The sequence below is a fragment of the Mobula birostris genome, chromosome 14 (genome assembly GCF_030028105.1).
Source record: "Mobula birostris isolate sMobBir1 chromosome 14, sMobBir1.hap1, whole genome shotgun sequence".
Taxonomy (NCBI): domain Eukaryota; kingdom Metazoa; phylum Chordata; class Chondrichthyes; order Myliobatiformes; family Myliobatidae; genus Mobula; species Mobula birostris.
The window spans coordinates 86,969,118-86,995,064 of record NC_092383.1 but is presented as its reverse complement, the minus strand read 5'-3'; the positions used below and the strand labels follow the sequence as shown (position 1 = coordinate 86,995,064).

The window sequence follows — 25,947 nt, the reverse complement described above, 5'->3', positions numbered from 1 at the left end:
TTGAGAATCCATTCCTGCCCTGGTGCTAGCCAAGTCTCTGTAATGGCCACTACATCATAATTGCATGTATGTATCCAAGCTCTCAGTTCATCACCTTTGTTCCTGATGCTTCTTGCATTGAGATACACACATTTCAGCCCTTCTACCTTACTGTCTTTACACCATTTATTCTGCTTCTCTTTCCTCAAAGCCTCTCTGTATGTTAGTTTATTCCTATCGAAGCACCTTGCCTTATATTAATTATAGAAGTAATAAATGTTTCAGATGTGCCATCTTTTTGTCCTTCTCCATGGATTGTCACCTTGTCACGGTGGAGAGGCTTGTGTGGTCCTGTGATCCCGAGAGCAATGCTATCTGGAGCTATGCTCCTGGTAGGGTCACCCATGGCAGTAAGGTCGAGGGTGAGGTCCCTGACAAAGAACAATCCAACCAAGACCTCAACGGTGGAACAGGCGGACGAAGTTACTTCAGTCTCAACAGCTGTGAAGGCGGATGAAGGCTGCAACAAACCCATCAGCTCCAATCGTTGTGGTTTCCATGCCATTGGTATCAGTTGGTTGATTTGTGAAGTATCGTGTGCTTCTTGGAGTGCAACATTAAGTACACGTTAAACAAATACACACACAGGCATCTTCACTCTGTGGGCCACTTCTTCAAGTCTTTCGGTGATCAAGGGAGGGCGACAGGAGCAGGCACTGTGATGGCTGGAGGCTCCTAGTCAAGAACCAGCACGAAAGCGGTGAATAGTTCATTCAGTCGCTCAACTTTTGGGCAGAAGCAGGAAAGTTGTTCAGCAGCAGTATTCACATCTGAGCAGCCCTATTTAGGATCCACTCTGCTCACCCTGAACTGGGAAAGGGCTAGAAAAGGTGCCCTAAAAATAGTCTGCTTCACCCCATCCTGTCTGGAAAGCCGCGTTCAGAGGGATCACCATCATGTGGTCGAAAAACATCAAGAAGTGAAACTATGAAATTTGGAACCTGGAATATATGAACTCTGATGGATAACCCAGACTCAGACCAACCAGAGAGGAGAACTGCCTTTGTTGCCCGGGAACTCCAAGAATTCAACTTTGACATTGTTGCTCTGAGTGAGACCCACAGAGCTGGAGAAGGACAACTGAAGGAAGAGCAAGGTCAGTACACCTTTTTCTAGAAAGGGCTTGATCCTGAACAACCGAGGATCCATGGAGTAGGTTTTGCCATCTGAAACAGCCTACTTCAGAAGCTGACACAGCAACCACTGGGAATCAACGAACGTCTCATGACTCTGCGGATCCAATTTGTCGAGAACCAACACGCCACCATCATCAGCACCTATACTCCAACTCTGGACGCTGAAGATGAAGTAAAGATGAACTTCTACGTCCAACTTGACCACGTCCTTTCCTCTGTTCCCAACAAAAACAAGATCATTCTCTTGGGAGACTGCAATGCCAGAGTCGGGAACGATCATAGGCTCTGGACTGGATAATAAGCAAGGAAGGAGTTGGCAAGGTCAACGCCAATGGAACACTCGTCCTCACCAAATGTGCTGAAAACAACCTGGTGATTACAAACACCCTATTTCACCAGAAAAACAGGCACAAAGTCTCCTGGCAGCATCCACGCCCCAAACACTAGCACCTCATTGACTACATCATCGTACGATCTCGGGACCAATAAGATGTACTGAATACAAGAGCTGTTACTGGTGCTGACGAGTGCTGGACAGACCCTCGACTCATCTCGTCCATCATGGGAATGTAGATTCAGCCCAAAAGGAAACACCAAAATCAGAACACTTAAGAAATTTAATATTGACATCCTTCAAGACATCAGCCATGTACAGAAGTTCCAACAAAATCTTCAGTAACAACTGCCTCAACAAATCCCACCATCTGTAGAAGAACACTGGAATCAATTGAAGAACGCTATCATCACCTCCTGCAAAGAAACAATTGGGTTCAAGACGAAAAAACATCAGGATTGGTTCGATGATAATGACAAACTACTCCAACAACTCATCGACAAAAAGAGAAAAGCTTTCATTACCTTACAAAATGACCAACAATTGGCTACCAAAAGGAAACACTATCAGGAATGCAAGGCTGCAGTCCAGAAGAGCACCTGAAACCTGAAAAACCAATGGTGGAGGAAGAAAGCTCAGGAAATCCAACAACTAGCAGACGTCAACGACAAGCGAGGCTTTTTCAACGCAACTAAAGCTATTTTTGGCCCATCCACTCACGGTCAAGCCCCTCTCAAAATCAAAGCTGGTTCAACCATCCTGAAGAGCAATGCTGACATCAATTTTAGATGGAGGGAGAACTTTGAAGATCTTCTAAATCAAACCGTCTCATTTGACAGGAATGTGATTAACAACATTCCAAAACAGCCCGTTGTCGACTCCCTAAGCAAAAAGCAACACTTGAAGAAGTCAAGGAAGCCATCAAAACCTTGAAAATCAACAAGGTCGCTGGACTCGATGGAATACCAGCCAAGGTCTACAAAATTGGAGGTAACCCACTTCATTATCAACTGCATTAACTTCTCATCAAGATCTGGATAAATGAATATGTACCAGCAGACTTTAGAGTCTCAGTAATTGTTACCATCTACAAAAGGAAAGGCGATCGATCCAAATGCAGAAACTGTCGTGGAATTTCCCTGTTAGCAACAGCAGGACAGGTCCTCACCCGCATCATGAACAACTGGCTCAAGCCTTTAGCTGAGAAGATCCTTCCGGAGACACAAGCCGGTTTTAGACCACCACATGGAGCAATCGACATGATCTTCACAATGCGACAACTATAAGAAAAATGTCATGAACAACTTCAACCTTTGTACTTGGCATTCAATGACCTCACCAAAGCCTTTGACTTGGTATCAAGGGAACTCCTATGGGATGTCCTATCCACCTTTGGATGCCCTGAAAAGTACATTTGAATCCTGAGACTCCTCCATGATGGCATGCTTGCCACAGTCATGGTCAGCAACAGTAACTGTGAGTCTTTTCAAGTTAGATCAGGAGTAAAACAGGGATGCGTGATTGCCCCAACTTTGTTCACCATCTTCATTGCGACAATCATCCACATTATCAAGGGCAACCTACCCCCAGGAATCGAAATCGTCTACAGAACAGATGGCAGACTTTTCAATCTTGCCTATCTCAAGTCCAAAACAAAGACATCTACGAGTTCCCTCATTGAGTTCTAATACGCAGATGACAACAGTGTTGCAGCTCTTTCAGAAAACCACCTACAACAGATTCTGACTGCCTTCAACTGTGCGTGCATACATGAAACCTGAACTTACCATCAATTCCAAGAAGATTCAGATCATCTATCAACCGTCACCAATTGAGAGAAATCGGATAGAACCATCAATTCAATTTGGCGAAACAACCCTGGAAACCGTGGACCACTTTCCGTACCTTGGAAGTCACCTCTCCTCCAATGTCGACCCTAATGACGAGATCCAACATCGTATTAAGTGCGGCGGAACAGCTTTTGGACATCTCCGAACAAGAGTCTTTCATGATCGTGACATCCGAGCAGACACCAAAATGTTACTGTACAAAGTAGTGGTAATCCCAACGCTCCTGTATGCATCAGAAACCTGGACAACATACCGACGACATCTGAAGGCACTTGAAAAGTTCCATCAATGTTGTTTTCGAAACATCTTAAATATCAGCTGGGAAGATAGAAGAACCAACATCAGTGTGCTAAATGAAGCAAAAGCACAAGCATTGAAGCCTACGTCATCAAGAACCAACTAAGATGGAGCGGTTATGTTGTTCAGATGAAAGACGAACGTCTGCCGAAACAAATCTTCTGCTCCCAGCTTAAAGAAGGCAAAAGTAAAAGAGGCGGACAACAGAAGAGGTTCAAAGACGTCTTAAAAGCCAACATGAAGAAATGTAACATTGACATCAACAATTGGGAAACCAATGCCAAGGACAGGAAACTTTGGCAAGCCATCATCCGAGAAGGAACAGCAACTTTCGAAGCCAACAGATGTGCAGAATTAGAAGAAAAGAGAAGAAAACGGAAAGAGAGGCAGCAACAACCAAAGCCCGATCTGCCATCTGGAACTACCTGCCCTGAATGCGGAAGAACTTTCAAAGCCAAGATTGGACTCATAAGCCACTTGAGAGCCCATAAGTAGATCAACAGAATGAAGACCATCATCCTCGACCTCGAGGGATAGCCACGATGACTTTTTGTCTTCACATTCTTTGCCACTTTGAAGAATAGTCACATAAAATATTATGGATAGGCTTAAGGAAAAGCTGGATAAGCATGAGAGAAAGGGACAAATAACTGGAAGGATATGCTGATGGGATTCAATGAGAGGAGTGTTCGGAAGTTTGTGTCCAATATTAATACTGGACTGGACTAGTGGGGATGAATGACCTGTAAGCTCCAATGTAATCCAATTGTTAAATATTCTGAAGCATTCAGATAATTTATACTTCATGTCTGTACCTGGGTTTCATTGTTGCCTTTGCTTGGATTCTGGAAAATACACAATTCCATGGCCATTACAGACATTAACATTTATGATGGTATTAAAGGCAGAGCTGTAGTCAATGAAAAGGAGCCTTATGTATGCGTCTTTATTCTCCAGGTGTTCTAAGGAGGAATGTAGGGCCAGAGAGATGGCATCTGCCGTTGACCTGTTGCTCCGGTAGGCGGATTGCAAGGTGTCGAGGTTGACTGGTAGGCTGTGGTTGATGTATGCCATAACCAATCTCTCGAAGCACTTCATAGCAATTGATGTCAGAGCCACAGGTCGATAGTCATTCAGGCAACTATCTATCTATCTATCATTCAAAGACAAAGTCAAAGTAAATAATTATTATCGAGTACGTACATGTCACCACATCCTACCATGAGATTCTTTTTCTACCAGTATACTTAGCAAACCTATAGAACAGTAACTGTGAACAGGATCAATGGCCAAGAAACTATGCAAATTTTGACTTCGAGTTTGACTTTATTGTCCCCAAACTTGGCCACAAAGCCATCAATACTGTCATCCAAATCATTGAGATAAAATATGAAAAGAAGCGGTCCTAACACAGACCACTACAGAACAGCACATGTCACTCTTAGGAAACAGAAGGCATCCTTTATTCACAGTCTTTGCCTCCTGCCAGTCAGCAAATCTTCTATCCACGCTAGAATCTTTCCAGTAATACAAAGGCTTCTTATTTTGTTTAGCAGCCTCATGTGTGGCACCATGTCAAAGGCCTTCTAAAAATCCAAGTCAACAATATCCACTGACTCGTCTTTGTTGATTCTGCTGGTAATTTCCTTAAAGAATTCCATCTGATTTTTCAAGCAATATTTGCCCATAAGGAAACCATATTTTGTCATGTGCCTTCAAGTATCATGAAATCTCCTGGTGTTTTGTCTATTTGGTCCTGGTGACTTATCTAACTTCCAAGCTCCTTCTCTACAGTAACAAATGCACTCACTTCTGATAATGCCTACTTTGTGTCATACTGCTTGTGTCTTCCTCAGTGAAAAAACTTTGCAAAATATTTATTGGGTGTGTCCTTTATTTCCTCATCTGTCATTATTACTATCTCTCTAGCGTCATTATCCAGTAATCTGATATCCACTGTTGCTTCGCTTTTACTCTTCATATGTCTGAAAATATTTTGGTCATGTCTTTTATATTATTGGCTTGCTTCCCTTTATATTTCATCTTTTCTCTCCTTATCGCTTTTCATGTAGCCTTCTGTTGGTTTTTAAAAGCTTCCCAATTCTCTGACTTCTCACTAAGTTTTACCATATTATAGGACCTTCCTTTCATTTTTATGACAGTGTCACTGTCTCACAACTCAACACTTATTCTAGCATATTCAATACAGAAACCAGATGTATGAATGGAATGCTCTCAACTTGTCTGGATGTACAAGTCCAACAATTTTTGAGATGCTCAGCATCTTCCTGGAGGAGGTGACAGACTTAACCGTTCACTGCACTTTCTTTCTACCCCATGGAGGCTGCAATGTGTAGCTTCTACAAATGCAAAGAAATTCCTTACCCTCACTAGAAGTATAACAGCAGCAGTAACAGAGTAACAAAAAAAAACATTTAAATGATCCTCCCTTAAAATTAGAACTTGCCGGTGCTATTGATTTCCATCTCATATCTGCAGATCTCTCTGTTGTTGAAGATTGCCACATTAACCGTTCTGTTGTGTTTTTCTCCAAGCCTATTTGAGACACTGCAGTGATTTGTGGGGGCTGGATGTCTAAGGATTGACAGTGCAAAGCCAGTTCATTAGTATCTGAGATGTTCAGATGCTCGGATGAGGCTTGTTCATACCAAGTGTACCGAATGGGAAGAGATCTCTGGAGAGAGTCATAGGACACTGACACCGAGCCCCCAAGATGGGAGACATTTGCTGGTAAACGATTTGGTTTCCTCAGCTGTGTAAGTCTAGGAAAGACAATCTCTGGTCCAGCCAAACTCATGACATTGAGGCATGCTTGATCCCTCCCAAACCTCAGTTTGTGTGGATGTTGTGTCATTTGCTACCCTGTTACAAATCAACAAAGTAACAGACAGTATATTGCATACGATTAAGGGAATTATATTTATGAATCTTTACTGAAGTGTTAGGAAAGAATAACAAAAAGAAAGGCCCATTCCAATTAACCAGTTGAATGTGCACATGTTGGAGCTCATCTTGAACTTCTCTGTCACTCACGCACTGAGCCCTCGGTCACGTGAAAGCACACACCACCTTCCGAACATCGCTTGCAATCCACCTCGAACAAACAGGCCTCCCACCAGATTGTATGCTACGACCGGTTCTTCCCAACATCTTCTCTCTTCATCTCCTCTTGAACAAAAGCCCCAAGACCAACCTTTTGTCCCACATCAAAAAAACTTCCTGATAATTGGATGCCACACACTCCACATCATCCCTTATCTTCAACAATAATCCAAACAGGCTGAAAGCGGAACAGCAGCTCTCATAGAGCTGCCAAATGAAATACATACAGCAAAGCAGTAAAGATGTGAACCAGGGCATTACACTGGTGACAGACACAGGTTCTGTGGGGAGGAATTCAATTTTCAGACACTGAATGAACATTTGAAAATTAAACTCTGATCTGCCACTTTATTAGGTACTCCTATTCATCTGTTCATTAATTAAAATATTTAATTAGTCAATCATGTGGCTGCAACACAGTCAACATAAGCAGACAGATATAATCAAAAGATTCGGTTGTTGATTAGGCAATCAGAATAGGGAGGAAGTGTGATCTTAGTGACTTTGATTGTGGAATGATAGTTGATGCCAGACAGAGAGGCGTGAGTACCCAAGAAACTGTTGATATTGTGGGATTTGCACATACAGCAGTCTCTAGAGTTTGCAGAGAGTGCTGCCTAAAACAAACAAGAGTCCAGTGAGCAGGAATTTTGTGAGAAAAATGGCTTGTTAATGAGAGAAATCAAAGAGGAATGGCCAGACTAATTCAGGCTGACAGAATGATGGCAAGAATTCAAATAACCACACGTTATGACAGTGCTGAAGAGCATCTGAACACACAATACATCGAAGCTTAAAGTGAGTGGGTCACAGCAGCAGAAGACCATGAACATACAGTGGTCACTTTATTAGGCATAGGAGGTACCTAATAAAATGTTCAGTGGCTTTGAGAGGAAAATGAAATTGTGACTAGGTTTAGTGTCCTGCCACAGACAGGGAAACATTTGACACTGATATTAATGCAGAGATACTGAGGGATGGACAGGGTCTGGACAAAAATCTGGTACTCTATCCTGAGGCTGAGCAGGAGGAGGAAGAGATTGCTGTTCTTCAGACACATCCATGAGATGGACATCTATCCATTCAACAAGCTTAACCCTGGGATCAGCACATCGTCACTCCCCAGGACATCTAATACACTGACCCTTCCCAGAGGAAACATGGATGAGACATTTAGTTCATTGAAAAATTATTCACTAAGAAACCTACTATTAAATACTTATGGATGTACATTAAATATTGGATCATGACCTGTTGTTGAAATCCCATATCTATACCATCCTGTATCTCCAGAGTGAAGATCCTCCATGGTAACAGAAAATATTCCCCATTCTGGGTTATCTGTGACTAACACTCATCCACTCCATCCATGTTGCCCATTTGTTTCCACTATAGTTGCACAATGGTAAGTCCATCCATGGCACCAATACTTTGTGTGGAAGCGGTACTTTGCTTTATAGTTGCAATCAGTTGTGGTCACTCTTCCCACAACTCCTCTTACATATTTCTCTGCCCACAATGCACCTGAAACTGAGGAAGGTATTTTCAGATTTGAGGGGAAAGGAACAACTTAATGCAAAAAAGTTATCTTTGAACATGACATTAAAAACCATGTCCAGGTCACATTCAGCATGTTGACCATGACACCACAGCCAATAATTTTGTTGTGAATTGCAGTCAGTGCTGTTACTGTGTCAGCTGTGTCAGTGCTCTCTCCCCTGTGTCAGTACATTGTGGGTTCACTTCCCACTCCAGAGTCCTGAGCAGAAACCCAGGGCTCTCTACCCTGTCTCACACCTCTCCCTCTCTCCTAATTACCCTATCTCCCTCTGATGCAAAGCCTTGACCCAAACCATTGACATTTCCCCTCCCCTTTACAGATGTTGCTTGACCCACTGAGTTCCTCTAGAGTGTACTCTGAACTCCAGTTCTCAATATCTTTCGTGTCTACAAGTATTCAAGCTCTGTTCTGGAAATGGTGTACGATCCCCAAACCAATACTGATTATGCAAATGTCCAGCGCAAGTTGTCACTCACTGGGCAGGAAACCACTAGAATCGAAGTCCACAGTATTTTGTTCACAGAAAATCAGCCATGACGCATCAGACCTAGAGAGAAATAACAATGAAATAAAAATGAGAGACAAGGCAGCAGGAGGTTTGATCAGAAAACCACAGTGACCAACTGTGGTATGTGACAATCGAAACATTTTCAGTTATATTACTAAGACAGAAACAATTAAATAATTCTCAAAGACTGAACAAGATGGTGAGCAGAGTTGAGATATTGGACACAAGTGTATGTTCTAATCTGAAGCAATGGTAAATGGTAATCTGAAATGTTGACTATTCTGCCTCCACAGATTCCACCGGATTCCTCCAGATCTTTTATTTTTTGCTTGATTAAAATGTTAGCTGTGGTGTGTCACTGGGGAAAGTGTTCATGGTGAAAAGTTAATTGTGGAAAGGGAACAAGCTCATGTTGAGTTTTGTGAGTATGAGTAGAAAGTTACATCACCCATAATCCAGCCCACAGGAGCATTCGATGGCTCTGGGTCTGTTCCCACTGGAGATTAGAAGAATGGGGAGGGAGTCTCATTGAATATTGAAAGGCCTATATAGAGTGAATGTGGAGAGGATGTTTCCTGTAGTAGGGGAGTCTACAACTAGATGACACAGCCTCAGAGTACAAGGCCATTCCTTTAGAACAGAGACGAGGAGGAATTTCTTCAGGCATATGGTGATGAATCTGTGAATCCACTTCCACAGATGGCAGTTCAGGCCAAGTCATTGGATATATTTGAAATGGAGGTTGATAGGTTCTTGATTATTGAAGGTGTCAAAAGTTGTGGGAGAAGGCAGGTGAATGGGGTGGAGAGGGCCTAATTTTGCACCTATGCCTTTGGTCTTTTGGTCCTCTAATAAAGGCACCAATCTGATGAATCTCTTCTGCAACATGAATTCTTGAATGTTCAATGCTCATCCAATGACAGAAGCCCTCTTTACCACCTACTTTACCATCCCCCTCTGTTCCAAATCTCAGGGAGTTATGGACTTGCACCACAAGATCTGTACATCGTTCTGGACCTGCCTTGGTGACAATTCAAACAAACAAGAGACACAAGAAAAACATGACATGAGACCTGATGAATGGTCTTGGCCTGAAAGGTCGACTGTTTACTGTTTTCCATACATGCTGCCTGACCTGCTGAGTTCCTCCAGGTTTTTGCGTGTGTTGTGATCATTCTATCAAACCTGTTTTTGGGAACTTGCTGCTGAGGAAGGAGTAAAATGGGAAATAGGTTTGATGTAGAAGGGGCTTTTCATGCAAACTCAGCAGACATACTTGGCTTCATTCCCTCTCCTCTCTGAAGGCTGATTCCACTATATGAAGCAACTTTTAAAGCTTACTTCTTCTGAATTCTATTCCATCTATAGGTGCAATTTCAGGACCTCTGATGGGACTTCACTTTGCTTCAGTTAGATGTGAGGGGAAACCAACTGATTGGAATTGCACATTCACAAGGGTAAAATCCACATCAGATCTGTTCTTAAACCAGATCAAGCAACACACATCAAAGTTGCTGGTGAACGCAGCAGGCCAGGCAGCATCTCTAGGAAGAGGTACAGTCGACATTTCAGGCCGAGATCCTCCGTCAGGACTAACTGAAGGAAGAGTTAGTAAGAGATTTGAAAGTGGGAGGGGGAGGGGGAGATCCAAAATGATAGGAAAAGACAGGAGGGGGAGGGATGGAGCCAAGAGCTGGACAGGTGATTGGCAAAGGGGATATGAGAGGATCGTGGGACAGGAGGCCCGGGGAGAAAGACAAGGGGGGGGGGAACCCAGAGGATGGGCAAGGGGTATAGTCAGAGGAACAGAGGGAGAAAAAGGAGAGGGAGAGAAAGAATGTGTGTATAAAAATAAATAACGGATGGGGTACGAGGGGGAGGTGGGGCATTAGCGGAAGTTAGAGAAGTCAATGTTCATGCCATCAGGTTGGAGGCTACCCAGACGGAATATAAGGTGTTGTTCCTCCAACCTGAGTGTGGCTTCATCTTTACAGTAGAGGAGGCCGTGGATAGAATGTCAGAATGGGAATGGGATGTGGAATTAAAATGTGTGGCCACTGGGAGATCCTGCTTTCTCTGGTGGACAGAGCGTGGATGTTCAGCAAAGCGGTCTCCCAGTCTGCGTCGGGTCTCGCCAATATATAGAAGGCCACATCGGGAGCACCGGACGCAGTATATCACCCCAGCCGACTCACAGGTGAAGTGTTGCCTCACCTGGAAGGACTGTCTGGGGCCCTGAATGGTGGTAAGGGAGGAAGTGTAAGGGCATGTGTAGCACTTGTTCCGCTTACACGGATAAGTGCCAGGAGGGTGATCAGTGGGGAGGGATGGGGGGTATGAACAGACAAGGGAGTCGCGTAGGGAGCAATCCCTGTGGAAAGCAGAGGGGGGGGAGGGAAAGGTGTGCTTAGTGGTGGGATCCCGTTGGAGGTGGCGGAAGTTAAGGAGAATAATATGTTGGACCCGGAGGCTGGTGAGGTGGTAGGTGAGGACCAGGGGAACCCTATTTCTAGTGGGGTGGCGGGAGGATGGAGTGAGAGCAGATGTGCGTGAAATGGGGGAGATGCGTTTGAGAGCAGAGTTGATGGTGGAGGAAGGGAAGCCCCTTTCTTTAAAAAAGGAGGGCATCTCCCTCGTCCTGGAATGAAAAGCCTCCTCCTGAGAAACGGTGGAGGAAGGGAAGCCCCTTTCTTTAAAAAAACAGATTTTTCATTAAACCAGATCAACACCATTTTGACAGGAAATGGTCTGTGTGAATAAACAACCCCTGTTGTTTCTATTTCCCATAGAATCGTAGGGCACAGTAAATGTATAGGTCATACTTGTCCAAGGAGAAGACATTTCTATCTTACCTATCTCACCCCAATGGTCTCCTTTGCACCAGACCCTGTATACCTTTGCTCATCTTCACCATTGCTAGTTTCCCAATATACCTGTGATGATGGTTAGATCTTCCAATGTTACTCAAAGTGTGATCTATCCAGATTCATGCTGTGCAATTCCCTGGGGCAGATGAAGTCTGAGGAGAGCTTCAGTACAAGGCAGTACAACAATTCTCACATGTCACACATATCGGAGAAGTAATGCAGAATCAGAATCAAAATCAAGTTTCATATCACCAACATAGTGTACATCATGAAATTAACTGTAGTGGTCCAAATTGTTGACTATCTATTCTTATCCATAGATGCTGCCTGACCTGCTGAGCTCCTCCAGCATTTTGTGTGTGTAGTTTCATTGTTCAATCTTGATTTCATTGGAATGTGAGGGTTGAGGTGACCCAAGAATGTAGCTCATTTATATTTCCCTGATTTTTTTGTTGCTGGCTTTGCAATTGTTTATAAACACTTAATTTCACATTGTATATAAATAGACAAATGATAAAATAATTCATGATACACGGACAGCCTTTGTTACTTTGGGTTTGTTACATTTGTTTTAGGGGAAAACAGTGCAGCATACTATCCATGAATGTTATCTGCTTTAATGTTGTACGTTGTATAATATGAGTGCTAACTCCATTGCATCAACCACTCCTGCCATCTGTGTAATGTTCACCCTCAGCAACGGATGTGGTTAGAACCCCTGTCTTCTTTACTTGTCTTACCAAACAGAATATTGAGAAGTACCAATGGATGCTACAAATAGACAAATGTGGTCTCTTCCTGCATGGCCCTATCACTTCTTGGAAAACTTCTCAACAACCATGGTTCAATACGCTGATGTGAGCAAGTGCAGAGATACAAAACATCTTTGTGTCTCTGGTCTTCTGGTCTATGGTGTTAAGAGATGGAGCAATGCAGGAAGAGGATGGAACAATTTGTTTACATGAGCCATCCATTGGTCCTTCCCTAAATTCTGTTTTGTAAGTAAAGATACACAAGTTACAACCATATCCTTTTGGAATTGCTTTTGGATGTCCTCGGAAAGGGAAAGGGTCCCGTTCAGAGTCAGAATCAGATGTGAAGTTTGTTGTTTTGCAGCATAAATAAAGAAAGCAAGTTTCTTCCCTTGCACAATTAATTATCTCAGGTATAACAGGTCCTGATTCACAAGTGGGACCACTGCATCTGGAATTATCTCCAGCTATCCACACACATCAGGTAACCCTGACCCGAAGAACTCATGAGCTCCAAACAGACTCTGGTGTTATTGCTTCACATCCTCACATAACAGGTGAAGGATATCATGTCATATTCTATAAGACCATAGATATAGGAACAGAATTAGGCCACTTGGCCCATCGAGACTGCTCCACCATTTCATCATGGTTGATCTAAATTTTCTCTCAGCCCCAATCTCCTACCTTTTCCCAGTATTTTTTCATGCCCTGATCGATCAAGAATCTATCAATCCCTGTCTTAAATACAGATAAAGGCTTGGACTCCACAGCTACCTGTGGCAAAGAGTTCCACAAATGAACCACCCTCTGTTGAAAGAAATCCTTCCTTGTCTATGTTCTGAAAGGACACCCCTACCCCTTATTCTTAGGTTGAGTCCACTGGTCTTTAATTCTTCCACCATAGGAAACATCTTCTCTACCTCTACTCTGTCAAGGCTTTACACCTTTTGATAGTTTTCAATTAGGTCATCCCTTATTCTTTTGAATCCTAATGAATACAGACCCAGAGCCAACAGACACTCTTTATATGAGAAGCCAATCAATCCTGTAAACATTTATGTGAACCTCCTTTGAACCCTCTCCAGCTGAGCACATCCTTTCTAAGATTAGGTGCCCAGACCTGCTCACAATACTCCAAGTAAGGCCTCACCAGCACTTTATAAAGTTTCAACATTACATCCTTGTGTTTATATTCCAGTATTCTTGAAATGAAAATTAACATTGCATTTGCCTTTCTCACCAGAGACTCAAGCTGCAAATTAACCTTTAGAGAATCCCACACAAGGACTCCCATGTTCCTTTGTGTCTCAGGTTTTTGTATTTATTCTCCATTTAGAAAATGGTCAACACTTTCATTTCTTCTACCAAAGTGCATGACCATAAACTTCCCTACACTGTATTCCATCTGCCAGTTCTTCAACCATTCTCCTAATCTGTTTAATTCCTTCTGTAGCCTCTCTACTTTCTCAAAACTACCTGACCCTCCACCTATCTTCATATCGTCTGCAATCTTTGCAACAAAGATATCAATTCCATCATCCAAATCATTGACATACAAGGTAAAAAGAATTCGTCCCAACACAGACCCCTGTGTAACACCATTAACCATTGGCAGCCAACCAGAAAAGACTCCCTTTATCAACACACACAAAATGCTGGAGGAACTCAGCAGGCCAGGCAGCATCTATGGCAAAAAGCACAGTCAACATTTCGGGCCAAAACTCTTTTGCAGGACTGGAGAAAAATGCTGAGGAGTACTCAGCTACTCATCTACACATTATCTCTTGTTTGTGATATTAAGACTCCCTTTATTCCCACTCTTTGCGTCCTCTGCCACTGCTTTATCCATGCTAGAATCTTCCCTGTAATACCATTGGCTCATAGCTTGTTAATCAGCCTCATGTGTGGCACCTTGTCATAGGCCTTCTGAAAATCCACATACACAACATCAACTTTGTCTATCCTGCTTGTTATTTCTTCAAAGAATTCCAACAAATTTTTCAGGCAAGATATTCCCTTAAGGAAACCATGCTGACTATGGATTATTTTATCATGTGCCTCCAAGTATTCTGAAACCACATCTTTAACAATCAACTCCAACATCGTTCCAACCATTGAGGTCAGACTAACTGGCCTATAATTTCCTTTCTTCTGTCTCTCTCTCTTTTTGAAGAGTGGGGTGACATTTGAAATTTTCCATTCCTTCAGAACCATTCCTGAAGCAATTGATTCTTGAAAGATCACTACTTATGCCTCCACAATTTCTTCAGACGCTTCTTTCAGAACCTCATGTTATACCATCTGGTCCAGGTGATTTATTTACTTTCAGACCTTTCAGTTTCCCAAGAACTTTCTGCTTAGTAATGGCAACTTCACACTCTTCTGCCCTCTGACCCACCTGAATTTCCAGCATACTGCAAATGTCTTTCACAGCGAACACTGATGCAAAATACTTGTTCAGTTCATCCTCCATTTCCTTGTCACCCACTATATCTCTTCAGCATCATTTTCCAGCAGTCCAATATCCACTCTTGCCTCTCTTTTACACTTAATGTATCTATAGAAACTTTTGGTGTCCTCTTTAATGTTGTTGGCTATTCTACTTTTGTATTCCATCTTTATCTTCTTAATGACTTTTTTAGTTATCTTCTGTTGATTTTTAAAAGCTTCGCCATCTTCTAAGTTCCCACTAATCTTTTCTCTATTATATGCCCTCTCTTTGGCTTTTATGTTGGCTTTGACTTCTCTTGTTCATGGTTGTGCATCTTTCATTTAGAATACTTCTTCCTCTTTGGTATGTAAATATCTTGTGCCTTCTGAATTGCTTCCAGAAATTTCACCCATTGCTACTGTACTGCCATCCCTGCAGTGTTCTTTTCCAATCAATTCAGGCCAACTCCCCTCGCATGTCCGTATTTACCTTCACTGCACTGTAATACAGATTGTTTGTGTCACCATAAGATTCACCCAGAGATTCATTTTCTTGCAGGCATTCATAGTAGTGCAAACGAATACAGTAGCATCAATTAAAAACTACATACAGGTATGTACAAACAACGTGCAAAGGAAGACAAACTATGGAAATACAATAGATAAATAAGGATAAAATATGGAGGAGATGAGATGTAGAATCTTTGAAAGTGATTCCATAGGCTGTGTTCAGTGATAATATCAGTGTTGAGGTGACTGAAGTTATCCCCCCAGTTCAGGAGCCTGGTGGCTGCCCTGTTCCTGAACCTGTTAGTTCGGGAACTGAGCTCCAGTACCTCCTTCTGCTCGGCAGCAGCGAGAAGAGAGCATGTCTAGATGATGTGGGTCCTCGATGATGGATTCTGCTCTCTTGTGGCAGGTCTCCTTTGTAGATGTGCTCACTGGTGGGCAGGGCTTTACCTATCAACTGATCAGGTCAGTCTTAACCAACCTCCATACAGACCGTCCCTGAGGAATGAATGGGTCTGTTTTTACAGATACCTGTAAGTCAATTTTACCCTTATGTCAGAAAACACAACAGATATCACTCAATATGTTATCCATACTTACATACTATTGTAATGAAAGGCAATAACTGCATATAAAACTGAGGTGAAAGAGTAATTTTGAAAAGTGGAAGGAAAGAAAACTCGTTCTGTTATTTATAGGAACATAGAACAGCACAGTACAGGCCTTTTGGCACAGAATATTGTGCCAATCTATACTTCTTGATGAATCTAATCCTTCCCTCCTACACAGCACATAGCCCTCCATATTCATACACATCACACACCTTCTTTAACACCCTTTCAACTTGCACAGCAACTTTGAGGAATCTACGGACTTGCAACCCAATATCTTTCGGTTCCTCCACATTGCTCAGAATCCTGCCATTAACCTTGTAATCTGCCTTCAAGTTCGATCATCCAAGGTGTATCACTTCACATTTTTCTGTGTTAAGCTCCATCAATCACTTCTGCACCCAGCGCCGCATCCTGTCTTTACCCTGTTGTAATTTGTGACAAGACTCTAGACCATCCACAATACCGACAATCTTTGTGTCACGTGCAAACAGTACTGTGCAGAAGTCGTAGGCATATATCAAAATATTCTGTAAAGTGAAGATGCTTTCAGAAATAATGAAATGAGAAGTAAACAGTAAAAACAAAACATTAAATCAATATTTGGTGAGACTATCCTTTGCCTTTAAAACTGCATCAATCCTCTTAGCTGCACTGTTGTGTGGTTTTATAAGAAAGTTATCTGGCAGGTTGCCACAGTTCTTCTCCAGACTTTGGCTGTTGTGCTTGCCTCTGAACCTCCAGATAATCGCAAACAGCCTCACTGATGTTGAGATTAGGGCCCTGTGGAAGCCATAGCTTCTGAAACCATATAAAAAATCTACAATGTCTGCGACTTTAACACATTACTGCACAGTAGGGTTTTGAATTCAGCAACATTAACAAGGCTCGTTCATTTGTAGGAGTGTCCATAAGTCAGATTGTCATAACTTGGGAATGAACTGTATTGTCTCTTATCCTACACAGCTCTCCTCTGAATAGATCTGCTTTCTAAACCAACACTCGTCCACTTCTAAGCCGGATCTGAGGATGGATCCCTGAAGTGAAACTGTGTTTGATGAAAGGTCCTTGTTATGGTTTGTAGCTCCAAAACAGTAAAATAATTCAAAGGAAAGCAACAGAGCCGAGAAATGTAAATCTTAGTTTGTGTTTTTACTTTAAGTGAGGTGCGCATGTATCATGTGTTGGTGTCATGATATATGCAATTCAAGTCTTTTACTTATAATCTGTATTTAATTATTTAAACAAACAAGAGTACTTAATCAAACAACATGTACAATATTATTCAAATATTACTAAAATATTAAATACACAACACTCCTCCCTGCTTAGCTGTAAATTGCAACTCAATATGGTATGTATCTCAATCATATACAAAGTATAATATATCATGCAACTACTATTTGCAGATATCCATGGCATAGTAAATTTTAATTTGTCCCATTCAGATCTAAAGAATTAATCGCTGTGAAGGATTTCCTGCTCTTGTGGGACAACATTTTTCCTGACAAATCAGATCACTCTGCCTGGCAGTTAAAACTTTTGGCTGTGAAATCTCAGGTTCCAGGGTGTCCTCTGTGGTGGTTGCAGGAACTGACTCTAAAACTGCAGGAAGTGGTTCTGACAGCTCTGAACATTTTTCTTCTCCTTCCTTTCTCTTCTTTTAGTTTATGCATCTTGATGTTGGGAAGGTGCAATGAGTTCACTGAAGTATTCTCTTTTGAATCCTTCTATTTCTCCCATTACAATCTGATCTGTCCTTTTGGTTTTCTCATCCACATCATCATTTGATGGATCCCCTGCTTTCGACTCTCCATTGACTCCTTTCCTTTTGACCTTCCATTAATCCAGCTGGGCATCTATTTTTACAAGCAGCTTTTAGTTTCTTACTTGAAGTTCATGCAACAAACATAATGCACGCAGAGTAGATTCTTTGTATTCACAAAAGCCGAATGCTTGCAACTTTCTTGAAACTTCTTGAACTCTCTCCTAGCTTAAAACCAAGCCATATTTCACAGATAACTGTCTGACTAACATGCCAGAAACTTTCACTGATATGTTGCCCACAAAAACCGTTGTAGTCAGACCAGTGCTTTCGTCACTTTCACACTTCTACTGAACAGCATGGTCCTTCCTTGTTCCAATATGCTTTCCAACCAGAAGTACAGAGGTTGGCACCAACACTGGTTAGTCCTCTGCTAGGCAATGGTTCATGTTTTTCTGCATGGAGACAGTTGTGGCATCATCCAGTACCTTTTTAAATTTGTTTTCAGTTGGCTTCTTTGCAGGGGTTATGACATGCAAATTATTGAGCGGATTTCCAACCAAGTAGTAGTTGTCAATGTGGCTTGTTGCTGTTGTTGTATTTCACAGTTACAAATGTCATTCCCACAGGAATTGCCTTTTCTCCTGGATAGGTTCTTAGTTGAATATTTGCAGGCTTCAGCTTGGAATCTTTGAAATGCTGTTCAAACTTATTTTGTGGAATGACTGAAACAGGTGAATGACTTAAACCTGCTCCTGTGTTTATGGTCTTATGGTCCTGACTCCCTGAAGAAAATCCAGGAGCCCGAATGTGATCTGTTTGCCATGTATAAAGTTTTATTCTCATCTAAGCCTAAAGGATAAATGACTTATTAACACCAGCAGTTTATAAGCAAGTATCTTAACTGATAGCTTATTAATCATTGGAATATCTAACAGCAATGACCTCTGGCATTTAAATCCATAGAAGAGAGTTTAATAGAGTAAAATGGTCTTAAGCAGTTCACAGCTGTGACAGGGCTAAAAATAGTTGTTGTGGCAAAAAATAAAAGGTGCCACAATATTGAGATCAGTGGGGGTGACATGTTGGAAATGGAATGCTTAAAAATAAGTCACTGTATTGAAGTACGGTAACATTATTTTTTCACCTTCATGAAGTTAATAATTTAATGACAAGAGAGGTTAATTTTTTCATAAAGTGGGAAGAATATTTTACCTGGGTGCAAAATTCGAGCAGTCAGAAGCCTTCACTTTACCTAATGGACCAGGTTGTGAGGATCTGATACATTGCCACTCTGCAAAAGGCAATGGTCAAATTTTCAGACCCATCGACACTGGGAACTCTGCTATGCAGTTGTATCTGGAGCTTGGACTCCAATATATGCACATCAAACATTCTGCACACATACAGTGTGCCAACATCTTGTCAATATCATCTGCAAATATCTTTGTATTGATCATTGGATAAGAAAAGGTCAATGTGTTTAAATGTCTTTCCTCAAATGATCAGTATATTTGAAAGCAAATTCCACTGATGTCCAGAAGCCTACCTCAGTTTTCCTTGTGAATCATGTGACTGAAATCATGCAGATCATCAGCAGAGTGAAGAGCAGCCAATGGTCCACCTTCCATACTATGAAACTGAGTAAAGGGGAAGAGATACAGAATTGATGAAATGAAACAAGATGGCTTTGTGTTTGAAACATTTACCTTCTGTTTCTTCTGTAACCTTAGTGGAGTGGAGTGAGGTAAGAAAGCAGAGCCAGAGGAGTTCAACTAGAAGAGTAAACTGGTGTTGACTGAATGACAGGATGGGGGAAGGGGAACAACCTGTGATCACCAGTTACAGACACATAATCACTGGGACTTGGTCACGTGCAAATGATGAGGTCTTTGAATTGAGAGCTACACAGTGAAAATGGATTTAGGAAAAATAAAGAAGTTAGAATTGCAGAGGTGCCTTTATGATACTGAAATGTCATTGGAGGAAGTGGACAGCTGTAATGGACATGTCACCCAGGACATAATTTCTTCTCAATGCCACCATCAGGGAGAAGGTAGAGGAACATGATGATATACCCTCAATATTTTAGGAACAGATTCTTCCCCTCCACCATCAGATTTCTGAAGACAAAATAAACCAACCCATGAATACTACCTCACAATATTTTGCTTTATTTTTGCACTACTTATGAATATATATTTATTTTTGTCATTTATAGTTTTTTATGTATTGCACTGTAGTGCTGCCACAAAACAACAAATTTTATGATATGTGCCAGTGATATTAAACCTGATTCCGATTCTGTGAAGAAGACAGAAATTGAGACCATGTAGGTAGATTTGAAACATAATGAATGATAAATGACTCAATATCGACCCAAGAAAAATAATCATGGGTTGATCAAAAGTATCTCTTTATTCCCTGGACAACAGTGGGAAAAGTGAATTTGAGTTCAACAGTTTCAAAAAGTCCCATGCAGAACAGAAGAACTGAAATGCCAACAAGAGACTTTGTAAGTTAGAGAAGCGATGGGGTAAATCAATCAGGGCAATGAAAATGACCAGATTATAATGCACTTATGATGATAAGAAAGTAGGAGCCATGTAGGATTAAAAACAAATTGGCTCAAGACAATGGTGTCATCTTTCATTGCGGCCATTCCTTGATTCTATTATGGCTATTGGATTTACTGAGTATGCCCGCATGAAATCAAATCTCAGGGTTGTATATGGTGGTAAATGTATCTGAATTGGACTCCATTTGCAATTCCTCAGCTCAAATACCCAGCTGATCAAGATCCTGTGTAATTCTTCAAAATGCTATTCACTGAAAAATTACCTGTTTGGATGTTATCAGCAGCTTACACATTTTTTTTCTACAGTTACTGTCATTGAGACTTTGGCTAACACAGCAAGTTGTTACCTTATTGCTTAATGCTTTACCTGCAATCTCTGAGTCAATGTTATGTCAGGTAATATCACAGCAAGAGAAAGCTGCACCCTCAGGTTTGGCAAGCACGTAAATGTAAGTCATCTCACACCATGGGAGGAGGTTAGCGACGGAGTAGTCATGGAGAATACTGCATGACAACCTTTGAATGCAGCAAATCATTCTAATTTCCAAAGGATAAACATTAGAAGAGACTAGTCTTTCTTTTCATTGAGCATTGGTTGTTAAGAGTGGATATGATTGAGGGATATATATTATGAGATGTACAGGTTGGATAGAGGACAGCAAACTTTCCCATTCCCAGAAGTGAATAAATCTAGATGACAGAGACTTAGAAGAGATTTGAAGGGATTGTTTTTACCCTGAGAGTGGTGGAAACAGAGTTACAGTCAGTGTTTGTGAAGTGTCTGAATGCAGTCTTAAATCAACTGTCAATAAAAGCAATGGGCCATGTGCTGGAAGGTAGGCTTTATATACAGTGCTGTGCAAAAGTCTTCTGCACATGTAAAATAATTCTGTATAGTGAAGATGCTTTCAAAAACAATGAAATGAAATGTTTCTGAATAACAAGGAGCAAGAAACAATAGTAAAATTAAATGAAATCAATATTTGGTGTGACCATCTTTTGCCTTTAAATCTTCATCAGTTCCTCTAGGGATTTTGTCATGCAATTCTATAAGAAAATCAGCTGGTGGGTTGTTCGAAGAATATTGGAGAACTTGCCACAGTTCGTCTGCAGACTTTGACTGTCTCACTTGTTTCTGCCTCTCCAGGTAATCCCAGACAGCCTCAATGATGTCGAGATCAGTACTCTGTGGAGCCCATACCATCTGAAACAATAAAAATCTAGGGGGCATAAGATATTTGCACAGTACTGTAGATGGATGTGCAATGGAAAGCCACATGGTCTTTGTCTGTGCTGTACATCTCTAGGACCGTATGAATCTGTTACACAACAACAGGATGTGAACCCTGATTCTTATCATTCAAAGTAGGTTTATTTTCAAAGTGCATGTATATCACCATATAAAACTTGGATTTATTTTCCCATGGACATAATAAATCTACAGAATAATAACCACCACAGAATCAATGAAAGACCACCCAACTAGAGTGTTCAACTAGAGTGCAGAAGACACTTATGCAAACACAAAAATGAAGATATAAGTAAATATCAAGAACATAAGATGAAGGGTCCTTGAAAGTAAGTCCATTGGTTGTGGGAACATTTCAATGTTGGGGCAAGTGAAGTTGAGTGAATTTATCCCCGTTGGTTATCCATTATCCATTCCAAGTATCTACTTCCAAAATAAAAATGAATATCAACTTTCATGTCTAAGTTATTACAGAATATTTGTAGAGATTAATTTATCTTGCAGTCTCAGGCCCAAAGCATGTAGAAGAACATTGCTTGTATTACTGGTTGTGGAACTGAAAACAATAGTGCCGCTGCCATTCTGCCCGAGTAAATAAAATTGTAATTTCCCCCTTAATCATCTCGATGAGCCAAATGGCCTAATTCGGCTCCTATATCTTATGGTCTCATTTGGAAGCAAGGCCATTGTACTTTCCTCAAAAAATTCCACAGGTTTTTCAGGCAATATTTCCTCAATGACAAACAATTCATAATAGCATGTAGACGTGGTCAAGAGATTCGGTTGTTGGCCATGCCAAACATCAGAATGAAGAGCAAATGTGATCTTAGTGACTTTGACCATGGAATGATAATTAGTACCAGATGGAGAGGTTTGAGTATATCAGAAACTGTTGATCTCTTGGATTTTCATGCACAACAGTCCCTAGAGCTTACAGAGAATGGTGTGAAAAACAAAAAAAAATCTACTGAGCAGAAGTTATGTAGCAAAGGTACCTGTCGAAGAGGGGAGTATCTTCTTACTTTGTGTCAACAGTATTGTTTGAATTGCTTGAACAGGGGTTTTGCAAGTCTGCTGTTTTGTGAACCAAAGAGGAAAAGGGAGTGGGGAAGGAGAGGGAATTGCTAGTAGGGGGTTGCACAGGTAAAGTAATGACGGAAAAGGCGGGGGGCGGGGTTGAGTGAAAGAGAGTGGAGAAGGAGTGGATAGCGATTTGGGATCAGGGGTAGGCAGCTGGGGAGAAATGGATTATTGTGAAGGGAGAAATAAAGGGAATGAGGAGATAGTGAGGGGATGGATGATTGAAAACCAAGACAAAAGAAATAAAAGAATGAGAAATGACAGTGGATAGAGCTCTGAAAGTGAGGGAGATAAACAAGTTCAGAGACAAGGTGTTGTCATAATTATGTTTAATGAGAAGGCTCAAGGAAACGTGAAGAACATTAACCTGTTTGGGCTAACAGCAACTCTGGCAAGTAAGATAGGAGAAATAGTATTTGCAGAAGTCCTTAATGATGGCAACCTATTGGTAAAATGTGCCAATGAGGAACAACTTGAGAAAGCACTCAAGCTAAAAGAGATAGGAAAATGCAAGGTGGAATACTCAAGGAGGGTGAGGGCACGAAATAGCGGTGTATGTAAAGGAGTGATCACGAGGGTACCAATAAGTACAAATATGGAGGAGTTAAAGAGAAATATCAAAGGAGGAAAAGTAATAAATGTTCAAAGATTGAAAACAAGAAAGGAAAGAATGAAAAAAGAAGGTGAAACAGTATCGATTGAATTTGAAGAAGAAAGAGTGCCAAGGAAGGTGTTCCTGGGTTTCATGAGTTACCCAGTAAGGGTGTATGTGCCAAAGCCATTGAGGTGCTATAATTATCAAAGGTTTGGACACAAGCTAAAAACTGTAAAAGGCAGAGGAGATGTGCTAGATGTGGGGGTGATCATGAATATGGAAAGTGCGGAACAGGAGTGCAACTAAAATGCTGCAATTGTGGAGGAGCTCATAATGTTGCATATAGTGGGTGTGAGGTTATGAGATGGGAGAATAAATTTCAAGAAATAAGAGTGAAAAGAAAGATCACTTATGCAGAAGCTGTAAGAATATCAAAAGAACAGAATAACGCTCCTAATGAACAGGGAGCAATAGGGATGCGAGAGTTGCAACAAAGAACACATGACAGGATTTATGTAGACAAAAAGGCTCCAGTCACATTCATTGCAGGAGTGATTAATAGTACAGCTGAGGTAAAGTCAGAAAGTGATAAAATTCAGCTGGTGGTCAAAGCAGCAATGAACCATTTAGGGTTAATAGGACTGACGTGGGAAGAAGTAAGGAAGAACCTCACTAATCAGTCAAACCAGGAAGTGTCATGGGTTGGTTAATACTAATTATGGTGATTCTTTTGCAATGGAATGCAAGGAGCTTACTGGCCAATAGCCAGGAATTCAAGCACTTTATTAAAGAAATGGTTGTAAAACCAGATGTAGTATGTATTCAGGAAACTTGGTTGAAACCAACTTTAGACTTTGTGGTGTATGGGTATACAATGATAAGGAAAGACAGAATTCTAGGGGGAGGAGGGGGTTGTGCAATGTTAATCAAACAAGGTATACCATATAGGATATTGGAAAAAGGAGATGATCAGGAATACATAGTGGTGGGAGTGTGGGAAAGAGGGGAGGGAATGGTTATAATTAACTACTACAATCCATGTAAAACGTTGGATATGGACAGCCTATTAAGGATACAAAGACAAAACAGACATAAACTAGTGTGGTGTGCAGATTTCAATGCTCATAGCACAATATGGGGGATACGATTACAGATTCAAATGGAAAGGTAATTGAAGATTTGATGGAAGAAAGGGATTTGGTGTGCATGAATGATGGTAGAGGAACAAGGATAAACTTAACAACAAGAACTGAGTCAGTATTAGATATTACGTTGGTGTCTAATACGTTGGCTGGTGTTAGTAACTGGGGGGTTTGGACTGCTTCAGCAGTAGGCAATGATCACTACCCAGTTTTATGTTCAGTGGGTGAAATAATTGAAGTAAGACCAAGTGGTGGAATCGCAAAGTGGGTTGTCAAGCTGTAAAAAACAGAAATAGAGCATTCAGGCTAGTTAAAAGAACCCATAATATGCAGCATTTGATTCAGTATAAGAAGGCACAGGCAGTGGTGAAAATAACTGTACATCAAGCTAAAAGGGCAAGTTGGAGGAGTTTTTGCAACAAAATAGGAAGAACAACACCTGTGGGAGAGGTATGGGGAATGATTAAGAGGATGGGGGGGGGGGGGAATAGAAGGGAATGGGAATATCCAGTAATAATATCGGAGAAGGAAACAGCAGTCTCCAGTAGGGATAAGGCTGAGATCATGGCCAAGTCGTTTGTACAGATACACAGATCAGAAAATTTGTCTGAAGAAGGGAGAAGGAGAAGGGAAAGAACAATGGATCAACACCTAGCTGTGTTAACAGGAGGGAAGAAACAGATGATACAATTGATGATCCATTTACGTTGGCAGAAATGGTGAGAGCAAGAAAGACATCAAGACCAACCTCCCCAGGGAAAGATCTGATATGCTATGTTATACTGAAAAATCTAGGAGAAGGAGCACTCTTGAAGTTGCTGCATTTTTATAACAGAGTGTGGGAGGAGGACAGATTACCAAGTGCATGGAAAGAAACAGTAGTAATTCCAATTAGGAAACCTGGCAAGGATCCGTGAAAACCCACTAGCTACAGATCAATAGCATTAACATCAAATATATGTAAGATAATGGAAAGGATGATAACAGAAAGGTTATTGTATGAGGTTGAGAAGAGAGGAATGCTGGCAAGTTACCAGAGTGGTTTTAGGAAGGGAAGGAATTCCATGGACTCAGTGATAAGGTTAGAGACTGAAATAAGAAAGGCTCAGGCAAATAAAGAGTCAGTAGTTGCAGTGTTTTTTGACATTGAAAAAGTCCATGATATGATGTGAAAGGAAGGATTGTTAATTAAACTGCACAAGATGGGGGTTGTGGGAGAGTTTTTAATTGGATTAAAGATTTTTTGTTTGGTAGACATGTCATTATCATCAAAACAGTCCCAATGTTTTCTGAACTTTTAACCAAGGGTGTTTTTTGCCGACATTGAGGAAGGTGGATTAAGTAAACAGTGTTTTTCGATATCCTCTGGGTATTCCAGTTGGACGTTTTCCCTAAACGACGCCGGATGGTACTGTTGGGTGGCAGTGTCAACTAGGTGCTCAAGTCTTAGCCATGGACTGGTCTGCTTCTTGAGAACCCTCCTCTTTTTCATGAGCCTGATGGATGTGGTGCTATGG

General features: G+C 41.3%; 1 protein-coding gene across 1 annotated transcript in view; it reads right to left on the bottom strand.

Annotated features, from left to right (window-relative positions):
• LOC140209408 (uncharacterized) overlaps nucleotides 1-25,947 on the bottom strand; it is a 269,809-nt gene that overhangs the window by 60,808 nt on the left and 183,054 nt on the right. The window contains 3 exon segments of the mRNA XM_072277654.1: nucleotides 6,124-6,234; nucleotides 6,237-6,429; nucleotides 7,041-7,060. Of these exon segments, the coding sequence (XP_072133755.1) occupies nucleotides 6,124-6,234; nucleotides 6,237-6,429; nucleotides 7,041-7,060 (324 nt within the window).